Here is a 16,055-nt window from a genome sequence, read left to right as displayed (position 1 = left end):
CTGACTGTGCCCCTTTATCCTACAAACGTATCCTGACTGTGTCCCTTTATCCTACAAAGGTATCCTGACTGTGCCCCTTTATCCTACATACGTATCCTGACTGTGCCCCTTTATCCTACAAATATATCCTGACTGTGCCCCTTTATCCTACAAATGTATCCTGACTGTGCCCCTTTATCCTACAAACGTATCCTGACTGTGCCCCTTTATCCTACAAACGTATCCTGACTGTGCCCCTTTATCCTACAAACGTATCCTGAATGTTCCCCTTTATCCTACAAATGTATCCTGACTGTGCCCCTTTATCCTACAAACATATCCTGACTGTACCCATTTATCCTACAAATGTATCCTGACTGTGCCCCTTTATCCTACAAATATATCCTGACTGTGCCCCTTTATCCTACAAATGTATCCTGACTGTGCCCCTTTATCCTACAAACGTATCCTGACTGTGCCCCTTTATCCTACAAACGTATCCTGAATGTTCCCCTTTATCCTACAAATGTATCCTGACTGTGCCCCTTTATCCTACAAACATATCCTGACTGTACCCATTTATCCTACAAATGTATCCTGACTGTGCCCCTTTATCCTACAAATAGATCCTGACTGTGCCCCTTTATCCTACAAACGTATCCTGACTGCTCCCCTTTATCCTTCAAACGTAGCCTGACTGTTCCCCTTTATCCTACATAGGTATCCTGACTGTGCCTCTTTATCCTACAAACCTATTCTGACTGTACCCCTTTATCCTATATATGTATCCTGACTGTGCCCCTTTATCCTACAAACGTATCCTGACTGTGTCCCTTTATCCTACAAACGTATCCTGACTGTGCCCCTTTATCCTACAAATATATCCTGACTGTGCCCCTTTATCCTACAAATGTATCCTGACTGTGCCCCTTTATCCTACAAACGTATCCTGACTGTGCCCCTTTATCCTACAAACGTATCCTGAATGTTCCCCTTTATCCTACAAATGTATCCTGACTGTGCCCCTTTATCCTACAAACATATCCTGACTGTACCCATTTATCCTACAAATGTATCCTGACTGTGCCCCTTTATCCTACAAGTAGATCCTGACTGTGCCCCTTTATCCTACAAACGTATCCTGACTGCTCCCCTTTATCCTTCAAACGTAGCCTGACTGTTCCCCTTTATCCTACATAGGTATCCTGACTGTGCCTCTTTATCCTACAAACCTATTCTGACTGTACCCCTTTATCCTATATATGTATCCTGACTGTGCCCCTTTATCCTACAAACGTATCCTGACTGTGTCCCTTTATCCTACAAACGTATCCTGACTGTCCCCTTTATCCTACAAACCTATCCTGACTGTGCCCCTTTATCCTCGAAACGTATCCTGACTGTGCCCCTTTATCCTACAAACGTATCCTGACTGTGCCCCTTTAAACTACAAACGTATCCTGACTGTGCCCCTTTATCCTATATACGTAACCTGACTGTGCCCCTTTATCCTACAAACCTACCCTGACAGTAACCCTTTATCCTATATACGTATCCTGACTGTGCCTCTATATCCTACAAACCTATTCTGACTGTACCCCTTTATCCTATATATGTATCCTGACTGTGCCCCTTTATCCTACAAACGTATCCTGACTGTGTCCCTTTATCCTACAAACGTATCCTGACTGTCCCCTTTATCCTACAAACCTATCCTGACTGTGCCCCTTTATCCTCGAAACGTATCCTGACTGTGCCCCTTTATCCTACAAACGTATCCTGACTGTGCCCCTTTAAACTACAAACGTATCCTGACTGTGCCCCTTTATCCTATATACGTAACCTGACTGTGCCCCTTTATCCTACAAACCTACCCTGACAGTAACCCTTTATCCTATATACGTATCCTGACTGTGCCTCTATATCCTACAAACCTATTCTGACTGTACCCCTTTATCCTATATATGTATCCTGACTGTGCCCCTTTATCCTACAAACGTATCCTGACTGTGTCCCTTTATCCTACAAACGTATCCTGACTGTCCCCTTTATCCTACAAACCTATCCTGACTGTGCCCCTTTATCCTCGAAACGTATCCTGACTGTGCCCCTTTATCCTACAAACGTATCCTGACTGTGCCCCTTTATCCTACAAACCTATCCTGACTGTGCCCCTTTATCCTCGAAACATATCCTGACTGTGCCAATTTATCCTACATACCTATCCTGACTGTGCCCCTTTATCCTACAAACGTATCCTGACTGTCCCCCTTTATCCTACAAACGTATCCTGACTGTGCCCCTTTATCCTACAATCGTATCCTGACTGTGCCCATTTATCCTACAATCGTATCCTGACTGTGCCCCTTTATCCTACAATCGTATCCTGACTGTGTCCCTTTATCCTACAAACCTATCCTGACTGTGCCCCTTTATCCTACAAACCTATCCTGACAGTGCCCCTTTATCCTACAAACCTATCCTGACTGTGCCCCTTTATCCTACAAACCTATCCTGACTGTGCCCCTTTATCCTACAAACCTATCCTGACTGTGCCCCTTTATCCTACAATAATATCCTGACTGTGCCCCTTTATCCTACAAACGCATCCTGACTGTCCCCCTTTATCCTACAAACCTATCCTGACTGTGCCCCTTTATCCTACAAACCTATCCTGACTGTGCCCCTTTATCCTACAATCGTATCCTGACTGTGCCCCTTTATCCTCTAAACGTATCCTGACAGTGCCCCTTTATCCTCGAAACGTATCCTGACTGCGCCCCTTTATCCTACAAATGTATCCTGACTGTCCCCCTTTATCCTACAAACGTATCCTGACTGTGCCCCTTTATCCTACAAACGTATCCTGACGGTGCCCCTTTATTCTACAAACGTATCCTGACTGTGCCCCTTTATCCTTCAAACGTATCCTGAATGTTCCCCTTTATCCTACAAATGTATCCTGACTGCCCCTTTATCCTACAAACGTATCCTGACTGTGCCCCTTTATCCTACAAAGGTATCCTGACTGTACCCGTTTATCCTACAAACGTATCCTGAATGTTCCCCTTTATCCTACAAACGTATCCTGACTGTGCCCCTTTATCCTACAAACGTATCCTGACTGTGCCCCTTTATCCTACAAAGGTATCCTGACTGTGCCCCTTTATCCTACAAATATATCCTGACTGTGCCCCTTTATCCTACAAATGTATCCTGACTGTGCCCCTTTATCCTACAAACGTATCCTGACTGTGCCCCTTTATCCTACAAACGTATCCTGACAGTGCCCCTTTATCCTACAATCGTATCCTGACAGTGCCCCTTTATCCTACAAACGTATCCTGACTGTGCCCCTTTATCCTACAAACAGATGCTGACTGTGCCCCTTTATCTTACAAACGTATACTGACTGTACCCATTTATCCTACAAACGTATCCTGAATGTTCCCCCTTTATCCTCCAAACGTATCCTGACTGTAACCATTTATCCTACAAACGTATCCTGAATGTGCCCCTTTATCCTACAAACGTATCCTGACTGTACCCATTTATCCTACAAACGTATCCTGAATGTTCCCCTTTATCCTACAAACGTATCCTGACTGTGCCCCTTTATTCTACAAAGGTATCCTGACTGTGCCCCTTTATCCTACAAATGTATCCTGACTGTGCCCCTTTATCCTACAATCGTATCCTGACTGTGCCCCTTTATCTTACAAACGTATACTGACTGTACCCATTTATCCTACAAACGTATCCTGAATGTTCCCCCTTTATCCTCCAAACGTATCCTGACTGTACCCATTTATCCTACAAACGTATCCTGAATGTGCCCCTTTATCCTACAAACGTATCCTGACTGTACCCATTTATCCAACAAACGTATCCTGAATGTTCCCCTTTATCCTACAAACGTATCCTGACTGTGCCCCTTTATTCTACAAAGGTATCCTGACTGTCCCCCTTTATCCTACAAACGTATCCTGACTGTCCCCCTTTATCCTACAAATGTATCCTGACTGTGCCCCTTTATCCTACAATCGTATCCTGACTGTCCCCCTTTATCCTACAAACGTATCCTGACTGTCCCCCTTTATCCTACAAACGTATCCTGACTGTGCCCCTTTATCCTACAATCGTATCCTGACTGTGCCCCTTTATCCTACAAACGCATCCTGACTGTCCCCCTTTATCCTACAAATGTATCCTGACTGTCCCCCTTTATCCTACAAACCTATCCTGACTGTGCCCCTTTATCCTACAATCCTATCCTGACTGTGCCCCTTTATCCTACAAACGTATCCTGACAGTGCCCCTTTATCATACAAACGTATCCTGACTGTGCCCCTTTATCCTACAAACGTATCCTGACTGTGCCCCTTTATCCTACAAACGTATCCTGACTGCCCCCTTTCTCCTACAAATGTATCCTGACAGTGCCCCTTTATCCTACATACCTATGCTGACTGTGCCCCTTTATCCTACAAACGTATCCTGACTGTCCCCCTTTATCCTACAAACGTATCCTGACTGTGCCCCTTTATCCTACAAACGTATCCTGAATGTTCCCCTTTATCCTACAAACGTATCCTGACTGTGCCCCTTTATCCTACAAACGTATCCTGACTGTGCCCCTTTATCCTACAAACATATCCTGACTGTGCCCCTTTATCCTACAAATGTATCCTGACTGTGCCCCTTTATCCTAGAAATAGATCCTGACTGTGCCCCTTTATCCTACAAACGTATCCTGACTGCTCCCCTTTATCCTTCAAACGTAGCCTGACTGTTCCCCTTTATCCTACATAGGTATCCTGACTGTGCCCCTTTATTCTACAAAGGTATCCTGACTGTCCCCCTTTATCCTACAAACGTATCCTGACTGTGCCCCTTTATCCTACAAACGTATCCTGACTGCTCCCCTTTATCCTTCAAACGTATCCTGACTGTCCCCTTTTATCCTACAAACGTATCCTGACTGTGCCCCTTTATCCTACAAACATATCCTGACTGTGCCCCTTTATCCTACAAATGTATCCTGACTGTGCCCCTTTATCCTACAAATAGATCCTGACTGTGCCCCTTTATCCTACAAACGTATCCTGACTGCTCCCCTTTATCCTTCAAACGTAGCCTGACTGTTCCCCTTTATCCTACATAGGTATCCTGACTGTCCCCCTTTATCCTACAAACGTATCCTGACTGTGCCCCTTTATCCTACAATCGTATTCTGATTGTGCCCCTTTATCCTACAATCGTATCCTGACTGTGCCCCTTTATCCTACAAACCTATCCTGACTGTGCCCCTTTATCCTACAAACCTATCCTGACTGTGCCCCTTTATCCTACAATCGTATCCTGACTGTGCCCCTTTATCCTACAAACGCATCCTGACTGTCCCCCTTTATCCTACAAATGTATCCTGACTGTCCCCCTTTATCCTACAAACCTATCCTGACTGTGCCCCTTTATCCTACAATCCTATCCTGACTGTGCCCCTTTATCCTACAAACGTATCCTGACTGTGCCCCTTTATCCTACAAACGTATCCTGACTGTGCCCCTTTATCCTACAAACGTATCCTGACTGCCCCCTTTCTCCTACAAATGTATCCTGACAGTGCCCCTTTATCCTACATACCTATCCTGACTGTGCCCCTTTATCCTACAAACGTATCCTGACTGTCCCCCTTTATCCTACAAACGTATCCTGACTGTGCCCCTTTATCCTACAAACGTATCCTGAATGTTCCCCTTTATCCTACAAACGTATCCTGACTGTGCCCCTTTATCCTACAAACGTATCCTGACTGTACCCATTTATCCTACAAACGTATCCTGACTGTACCCATTTATCCTACAAACGTATCCTGACTGTGCCCCTTTATCCTACAAATGTATCCTGACTGTGCCCCTTTATCCTACAAATAGATCCTGACTGTGCCCCTTTATCCTACAAACGTATCCTGACTGCTCCCCTTTATCCTTCAAACGTAGCCTGACTGTTCCCCTTTATCCTACATAGGTATCCTGACTGTGCCTCTTTATCCTACAAACGTGTCCTGACTGTGCCCCTTTATCCTACAAACGTATCCTGACTGTACCCATTTATCCTACAAATGTATCCTGACTGTGCCCCTTTATCCTACAAACGTATCCGGACTGTGCCCCTTTATCCTACAAACGTATCCTGACTGTGCCCCTTTATCCTACAAACGTATCCTGACTGTGCCCCTTTATCCTACAAACGTATCCTGACTGTGCCCCTTTATCCTACATAGGTATCCTGACTGCCCCCTTTCTCCTACAAATGTATCATGACAGTGCCCCTTTATCCTACATACCTATCCTGACTGTGCCCCTTTATCCTACAAACGTATCCTGACAGTGCCCCTTTATCCTACAATCGTATCCTGACAGTGCCCCTTTATCCTACAAACGTATCCTGACTGTACCCATTTATCCTACAAACGTATCCTGACTGTGCCCCTTTATCCTACAAACAGATGCTGACTGTGCCCCTTTATCTTACAAACGTATACTGACTGTACCCATTTATCCTACAAACATATCCTGAATGTTCCCCCTTTATCCTCCAAACGTATCCTGACTGTACCCATTTATCCTACAAACGTATCCTGAATGTGCCCCTTTATCCTACAAACGTATCCTGACTGTACCCATTTATCCTACAAACGTATCCTGAATGTTCCCCTTTATCCTACAAACGTATCCTGACTGTGCCCCTTTATTCTACAAAGGTATCCTGACTGTGCCCCTTTATCCTACAAATGTATCCTGACTGTGCCCCTTTATCCTACAATCGTATCCTGACTGTCCCCCTTTATCCTACAAACGTATCCTGACTGTCCCCCTTTATCCTACAAACGTATCCTGACTGTGCCCCTTTATCCTACAATCGTATCCTGACTGTGCCCCTTTATCCTACAAACGTATCCTGACTGTCCCCCTTTATCCTACATACGTATCCTGACTGTGCCCCTTTATCCTTCAAACGTATCCTGACTGTCCCCCTTTATCCTACAAACGTATCCTGACTGTGCCCCTTTATCCTACAATCGTATTCTGATTGTGCCCCTTTATCCTACAATCGTATCCTGACTGTGCCCCTTTATCCTACAAACCTATCCTGACTGTGCCCCTTTCCCTACAAACGTATCCTGACTGTGCCCCTTTATCCTACAATCGTATTCTGATTGTGCCCCTTTATCCTACAATCGTATCCTGACTGTGCCCCTTTATCCTACAAACCTATCCTGACTGTGTCCCTTTATCCTACAAACCTATCCTGACTGTGCCCCTTTATCCTACAAACGTATCCTGACTGTCCCCCTTTATCCTACAAACGTATCCTGACTGTTCCCCTTTATCCTACAAACCTATCCTGACTGTGCCCCTTTATCCTACAAACGTATCCTGACAGTGCCCCTTTATCCTACAAACGTATCCTGACTGTACCCATTTATCCTACAAACGTATCCTGACTGTACCCCTTTATCCTACAAACGTATCCTGACTGTACCCATTTATCCTACAAACGTATCCTGACTGTGCCCCTTTATCCTACAAACGTATCCTGACTGTACCCATTTATCCTACAAACGTATCCTGACTGTACCCATTTATCCTACAAACGTATCCTGACTGTACCCCTTTATCCTACAATCCTATCCTGACTGTGCCCCTTTATCCTACAAACGTATCCTGACTGTACCCATTTATCCTACAAACGTATCCTGACTGTACCCATTTATCCTACAAACGTATCCTGACTGTACCCCTTTATCCTACAATCCTATCCTGACTGTGCCCCTTTATCCTACAAACGTATCCTGACTGTGCCCCTTTATCCTACAAACGTATCCTGACTGTGCCCCTTTATCCTACAAACGTATCCTGACTGTACCCATTTATCCTACAAACGTATCCTGACTGTACCCATTTATCCTACAAATGTATCCTGACAGTGCCCCTTTATCCTACAAACGTTTCCTGACTGTACCCATTTATCCTACAAACGTATCCTGACTGTACCCCTTTATCCTACAATCCTATCCTGACTGTGCCCCTTTATCCTACAAACGTATCCTGACTGTGCCCCTTTATCCTACAAACGTATCCTGACTGTGCCCCTTTATCCTACAAACGTATCCTGACTGTACCCATTTATCCTACAAACGTATCCTGACTGTACCCATTTATCCTACAAACGTATCCTGACTGTGCCCCATTTATCCTACAAATGTATCCTGACTGTCCCCCTTTATCCTACAAATGTATCCTGACTGTCCCCCTTTATCCTACAAACCTATCCTGACTGTGCCCCTTTATCCTACAATCCTATCCTGACTGTGCCCCTTTATCCTACAAACGTATCCTGACTGTGCCCCTTTATCCTACAAACGTATCCTGACTGTGCCCCTTTATCCTACAAACGTATCCTGACTGTGCCCCTTTATCCTACAAACGTATCCTGACTGCCCCCTTTCTCCTACAAATGTATCCTGACAGTGCCCCTTTCTCCTATAAATGTATCCTGACTGCTCCCCTTTCTCCTATAAATTTATCCTGACTGCTCCCCTTTATCCTACAAACGTATCCTGACTGCCCCCTTTCTCCTACAAATGTATCCTGACTGTGCCCCTTTATCCTACAAACGTATCCTGACTGTCCCCCTTTATCCTACATACGTATCCTGACTGTCCCCCTTTATCCTACATACGTATCCTGACTGCCCCCTTTCTCCTACAAATGTATCCTGACTGCTCCCCTTTATCCTACATACCTATCCTGACTGTGCCCCTTTATCCTACAAACGTATCCTGACTGTACCCATTTATCCTACAAACGTATCCTGACTGTGCCCCTTTATCCTACAAATGTATCCTGACTGTGCCCCTTTATCCTACAAATAGATCCTGACTGTGCCCCTTTATCCTACAAATGTATCCTGACTGCTCCCCTTTATCCTTCAAACGTAGCCTGACTGTTCCCTTTTATCCTACATAGGTATCCTGACTGTGCCCCTTTATTCTACAAAGGTATCCTGACTGTCCCCCTTTATCCTACAAACGTATCCTGACTGTGCCCCTTTATCCTAGAAACGTATCCTGACTGCTCCCCTTTATCCTTCAAACGTATCCTGACTGTCCCCCTTTATCCTACATACGTATCCTGACTGTGCCACTTTATCCTATAAACGTATCCTGACTGTCCCCCTTTATCCTACAAACGTATCCTGACTGTGCCCCTTTATCCTACAATCGTATCCTGACTGTGCCCCTTTATCCTACAAACGCATCCTGACTGTCCCCCTTTATCCTACAAATGTATCCTGACTGTCCCCCTTTATCCTACAAACCTATCCTGACTGTGCCCCTTTATCCTACAATCCTATCCTGACTGTGCCCCTTTATCCTACAAACGTATCCTGACTGTGCCCCTTTATCCTACAAACGTATCCTGACTGTGCCCCTTTATCCTACAAACGTATCCTGACTGTGCCCCTTTATCCTACAAACGTATCCTGACTGCCCCCTTTCTCCTACAAATGTATCCTGACAGTGCCCCTTTCTCCTATAAATGTATCCTGACTGCTCCCCTTTCTCCTATAAATGTATCCTGACTGCTCCCCTTTATCCTACAAACGTATCCTGACTGCCCCCTTTCTCCTACAAATGTATCCTGACTGTGCCCCTTTATCCTACAAACGTATCCTGACTGTCCCCCTTTATCCTACATACGTATCCTGACTGTCCCCCTTTATCCTACATACGTATCCTGACTGCCCCCTTTCTCCTACAAATGTATCCTGACTGCTCCCCTTTATCCTACATACCTATCCTGACTGTGCCCCTTTATCCTACAAACGTATCCTGACTGTCCCCCTTTATCCTACAAACGTATCCTGACTGTTCCCCTTTATCCTACAAACGTATCCTGAATGTTCCCCTTTATCCTACAAATGTATCCTGACTGTGCCCCTTTATCCTACAAACATATCCTGACTGTACCCATTTATCCTACAAATGTATCCTGACTGTGCCCCTTTCTCCTACAAATGTATCCTGACTGTGCCCCTTTATCCTACAAACGTATCCTGACTGTCCCCCTTTATCCTACATACGTATCCTGACTGTCCCCCTTTATCCTACATACGTATCCTGACTGCCCCCTTTCTCCTACAAATGTATCCTGACTGCTCCCCTTTATCCTACATACCTATCCTGACTGTGCCCCTTTATCCTACAAACGTATCCTGACTGTCCCCCTTTATCCTACAAACGTATCCTGACTGTTCCCCTTTATCCTACAAACGTATCCTGAATGTTCCCCTTTATCCTACAAATGTATCCTGACTGTGCCCCTTTATCCTACAAACATATCCTGACTGTACCCATTTATCCTACAAATGTATCCTGACTGTGCCCCTTTATCCTACAAATAGATCCTGACTGTGCCCCTTTATCCTACAAACGTATCCTGACTGCTCCCCTTTATCCTTCAAACGTAGCCTGACTGTTCCCCTTTATCCTACATAGGTATCCTGACTGTACCCATTTATCCTACAAACGTATCCTGACTGTGCCCCTTTATCCTACAAACGTATCCTGACTGTACCCATTTATCCTACAAATGTATCCTGACTGTGCCCCTTTATCCTACAAACGTATCCTGACTGTGCCCCTTTATCCTTCAAACGTAGCCTGACTGTTCCCCTTTATCCTACAAATGTATCCTGACTGTGCCCCTTTATCCTACAAACGTATCCTGACTGTGCCCCTTTATCCTACAAACGTATCCTGACTGTGCCCCTTTATCCTACAAACGTATCCTGACTGTACCCATTTATCCTACAAATGTATCCTGACTGTGCCCCTTTATCCTACATACGTATCCTGACTGTGCCCCTTTATCCTATAAATGTATCCTGACTCTGCCCCTTTATCCTACAAACGTATCCTGACTGTACCCATTTATCCTACAAATGTATCCTGACTGTGCCCCTTTATCCTACAAACGTATCCTGACTGTGCCCCTTTATCCTACAAACGTATCCTGACTGTGCCCCTTTATCCTACAAACGTATCCTGACTGTGCCCCTTTATCCTACAAACGTATCCTGACTGTGCCCCTTTATCCTATAAATGTATCCTGACTCTGCCCCTTTATCCTACAAACGTATCCTGACTGTACCCATTTATCCTACAAATGTATCCTGACTGTGCCCCTTTATCCTACATACGTATCCTGACTGTGCCCCTTTATCCTACAAACGTATCCTGACTGTGCTCATTTATCCTACAAATGTATCCTGACTGTGCCCCTTTATCCTACAAATGTATCCTGACTGTGCCCCTTTATCCTACAAATGTATCCTGACTGTGCCCCTTTATCCTACAACCGTATCCTGACTGTGCCCATTTATCCTACAAACGTATCCTGACTGTGCCCCTTTATCCTACATACGTATCCTGACTAGATCCTAGCTAGGCCTATATGTGTCACCACCAAGGAGCTCTTAATACTAAATAGAAACACCTTATTAATTCAAGACATGAACCAGGCTAAGCCGAGCTGTTGGGTGGTCCTATAGTATTAGTAGATGGGACTATGAAGTGACGTTTTACTCTCTCCAACATGCAAACTACGTTCAAAGGGGGATAGAAGTCAGATACAAACAGGGAGCCGGCATAGCACCTACAGTGCTCCCCTATTACACATCGGCCGAGAGTCGGATCCAGCAAGGGGAATGGCTACAACTTCATTCATCATTTTCTGTTTGTAGGTGGGGAGCCGCTTTCACCTGTCTCTCCATACTATCTGCCCCCTTCCTGCTATATATATCCTCATGTCACACATAACATGCTCCAATCCACCTAGATCTCTGTAAACCTACTCACCCTGTCCTGTATTATACACCTCCATACTCCTCACACCACACATCTCTCCCACCACCTCAGCTCTGATCTCCCCTCTCTCTCCTACCTTACTCTCTCTGTCCTTGTCTCTCACTTTCTCCATCCACCTCTCTCTCTCCCCCTCGCTCTCCTCCCACTAAGCACTAATCTCCCCTCTCTCTCTCCCTCATCTTCTCTCTCTCTCTCCTCCCTCTCTCTCACTCTCTCTATCCCTCTCTCTCCACTCCCTCTCTTTTGTGCACTCTCTCACACTCTCTCTCATTCTCTCTCTTCTTCCTCCGTCTCAATCTCTCCGAGACTCTCACTATCCCTCTTTCCACCCTCTCTCTCTCTCTCCTCCCTTACTCTCTCACCTTCCTCACTCGCTCTATCCCAGCCTCTCATCCTCTCTATTCATCTCTCTCTCCTCCCTCCTTCTCTCTCTCCCAGCCTCTCATTCTTACTATCTCTCTCTCTCTCCCCCTCCTCACTCACTCTCCTTCCTCCCTCGCTCTATCCCAGCCTCTCACTCCAACTATCCCTCTCTCCTCCCTCCCTCTCTCTATCCCAGCCTCTCACTCTCTCTATTAATCTCTCTCTCCCCCCTCCTTCTCTCTCTCCCAGCCTCTCACTCTTACTATCTCTCTCTCTCTCCCCCTCCTCACTCACTCTCCTTCCTCCCTCGCTCTATCCCAGCCTCTCACTCCAACTATCCCTCTCTCCTCCCTCCCTCTCTCTATCCCAGTCTCTCACTCTCTCTATTAATCTCTCTCCTCCCTCTTTCTCTCTCCCCCAGACTCTCACTCTCACTCTCTCCCTCTCCACATCGCTCTCTCTCTCGCACTCAGCTCTCGGGGTCTTTTCACCATTGGTGATTAGTGGTCAGCAGTGAGCATCAGTTTGTATTGCTGCTCACCGCAGTGACTGCTGGTATTTATCACGCCAGGGCTCATTGGCTTTAACCCCTTGATAAATTAAAAGAAAAGCTGCAATGGCCACTCTCTGGAGACAACAGCTGTTCTCTCTAGATTTTGTCTCATAGCAGGTAGTAAATAGACCCCCTTGTCTCCCTTCTCCCGGGTGCGTTCTGCTTGGTATATGACAATTAAAGAACTGAAGCAACAACATTTTGGTTTTTTTACGCTACACAGTAGTTAAGTGATTTATAACCCTGTCCTCAGATATCAGCCACAGTGCGTGTTTTGTGGATTAATCATTGCTCTGACCACTGATACCTTTACCTGTATACCTTCACCAAAATACAACCCAATTGTGGCCTCATAATATGTGTGGAAATCCCTGCTGCAGGGTATGCTGTAAGACTCTTCAAAATAATTTCATAGTCCATGACAGTCCATGCTACAATAACAGTAAATACGCCCTACCCCCTGTTTATTAAGTTAAAAGTGTACAGGACAATGGGTGGGTATTAGGGTGTAACAATAATCACCTGCAGGTCAGTGGTAACGAGTGGGAAGAGTTTAGAACTTTTCCAAATCTAGTAAGAGCAAACAGTCCGTTGTCATGGAAACAGCTTCACTCAAATGATACAGTGTGATTCTCACTTAGAATCATCATTATGGATGATCCTATTCAATATCAGACCATATCGAAGCACTGAATAGTGTATAAATGTTAAATGGGGGCAATTATTATTTTATTAGATATAAAATTGTTTTAAAGAACAACTGAACTTATCAAATAATAATAATAATAATCACAAATTGGATTACATAAAAAAACTGATAATTACATTTGCAGAAGTATTTATAAAAGTTGTTGGAGCTTATCAGATATTTCAGGGAAAGTTTTCATGGTGGGGAACAAACCTTTTGTCAGTAAACCTATTAAATTGACAAAAGTAGCAATATTACTATCAATAACAAAATGTCTTCTTAAAAATGATCTAACTATAGTCAAATTACGAACGCTGATCAAAAAAAAATCCTGTGTGTCTTTGTTCTTTAAATAGTGAAAAATAAACAATTTAATTTCTATGTCTTTAAATCTTTGAATTTTGGCATCAGAAAATGTGTACGTTAATGTTGAGCCGTATTAAAGGGCTCAGCCGGGGAACCTGCTCATGTTGCTTTAGAAGCTATATTGCATTGAACTTGAGGTTCACGGGCGAGCAGTAATTACGTAGCACCAACAAGTCTGAAGACCTCAGTATGACTTTTCTTTCTTGACTCTTGGTTTCGTTTCTTCCTCGCCCTCAGGCAATCCCCATGTCTCCTGGTTATGTCCATTATAAGACATGTAAGGTCCGCAGCGTCCGAGCGGGGACTCTGCAGAAGCTGGTGGAAAACCTGCTGGTGGAATTTCAGGGTAACGATACTGGGTACGTGCCCACCTTCCTGAGTACATACCGTGCCTTTACCTCACCTGAAAAGGTCCTGGAGCTGCTGCTGGACAGGTAGGTAGATCCTTTATTCTGTAGATGTCTCCATTACACCCCCCCCACTCAGTATCCCCACCCACAACCTGCCCATCTTTGGCTTAATCAGCAGTTTCTTAGCAAGGTCCTTGCCTTCATAAGGCATTTCCATTTTCAGTTGCCATTTTCCCATTGATCTCTGCCCCCTCCTTACCCCCAGCACTTAACAACAATAAGAACCCCATAGGCAAACTGAGGGGGGTTTCCCAAGTGCCTGGAAACCCCCCTCCAAGCCTGGGGCACTGTATAATTGAGGTGGCTGGACTCTGGCCTTGCTTCACACGGCTCTGCTTGAAAAGGGAGAGCTGTGTGCACCTAACAGTAGTGCACGCAGCATTTCCCATGTATATTATGGGGATAGGAAGAGTTGGAGAGCAGCCAAGCACTGTCTAATATTATAGCGACGCCCCCATGCATGCTGCTCACGCCCACCGGCGGCGTGGTATGGAAACCCCCCTCTACAAATCCTGCGTTTGCCCCTGAACCCATAGAGGTTGTTCCAGTAACCATAAAACTGAATTGTCCCACCCACCTTAAAGTGGATATATCACATCTCTCCACACATGGCTCTACCTTCATTTCTGAAGTACCTCCCCCTGTGTCTGCTCTATATCGCTCTCTACTGGCTGCATGATGTCACTGCAATGCAGTACGGAGAGGGTTAATAATTTGCTGTAGGACCTGCTGAGGCGAGGATGGCAGAGACGGATTAGGGATAGTGTCACACAAGCTGGAAAGCACCATAGTTCTTCATCTATAATAAAAGCAAAGTTTCGGTTCCCTGCCTAGATCTAAATTCCTGATTCCTATCTCACACTGGATTTCTCCAGCTAAAAAACCCAGGACGTCATTTACAAAGAGCCTTGGTTTTGCAGCATTGTACCAAAATGGTGCGGCCAGTGCTCTTAAAGGTCATTCCTGCTCTCCAAGACACTTCTACAAAAGTAGAAGTGTGCCAGGGAGGAAGCAAAGAAGAGGCGCACAGTGCAAAGGTCACATCAAAGACAAGCCTACTATAACTTTAGTTCCATTACTTTCATTCATTTCAAATTTTTAATTTTTTGCAATACAGCACTGCTTGATTAATGCTCATTTACCAAACCTTCTGCAAAGCAAGCAACACCCTTAATAATCTGTCCCTGCAAATGAAACAGGATTTTTTGCAAGCCTCCACATAACTACATGCATTGTCAGAAGTCAAGTCTTGCCTACACAAGTTAAAGTGACAGCGCCACCAAATAAGATTTTGTAAATGATCTTGTCAGTGTTGATCAGCTTGTGTGACACGACCCTAAACACAGCTGATTTGGGAACCTTCTGTCTGTCAGGAAAAGTATAGTACAATATCCGTTATTGTAAACAAATACAGATTAGTGGTGTGGAATGATCACATGAAAGCCACTAGAAAAATGGGGATAATAGGAGCTCACAGCAGCATCCATAGAAAGTCTATTCCTGTCTTACAAACTCTAGGGGGTATATTTACTAAACTGCAGGTTTCAAAAAGTGGAGATGTTGCCTATAGCAACCAATCAGATTCTAGCTGTCATGTTGAATGTACTAAATAAATAACATCTAGAATCTGATTGGTTGCTATAGGCAACATCGTCACTTTCAACCTTGCAGTTTAGTAAATATACCCCTAGGACTCATTTACTGAAGAGCACATTTGCACTAAGCCAGATCAACCAATCAGGCACTTGCTTTCATTGTCCA

General features: G+C 44.7%; 1 protein-coding gene across 4 annotated transcripts in view; it reads left to right on the top strand.

Annotated features, from left to right (window-relative positions):
• Nucleotides 1-16,055, top strand: part of RGL3 (ral guanine nucleotide dissociation stimulator like 3) — a 54,579-nt gene that overhangs the window by 14,515 nt on the left and 24,009 nt on the right. For 3 of the 4 annotated variants that reach the window (XM_075206687.1, XM_075206688.1, XM_075206690.1), the window contains one exon: nt 14,122-14,318. In XM_075206687.1, the coding sequence (XP_075062788.1) occupies nt 14,122-14,318 (197 nt within the window). The remainder of the gene's footprint in view (nt 1-14,121; nt 14,319-16,055) is intronic. The other variant, XM_075206691.1, reaches the window with a different exon arrangement.

This window comes from Mixophyes fleayi, chromosome 4, assembly GCF_038048845.1.
Source record: "Mixophyes fleayi isolate aMixFle1 chromosome 4, aMixFle1.hap1, whole genome shotgun sequence".
NCBI classification, from domain to species: domain Eukaryota; kingdom Metazoa; phylum Chordata; class Amphibia; order Anura; family Limnodynastidae; genus Mixophyes; species Mixophyes fleayi.
This window is presented reverse-complemented; position numbering and strand designations above follow the sequence as displayed.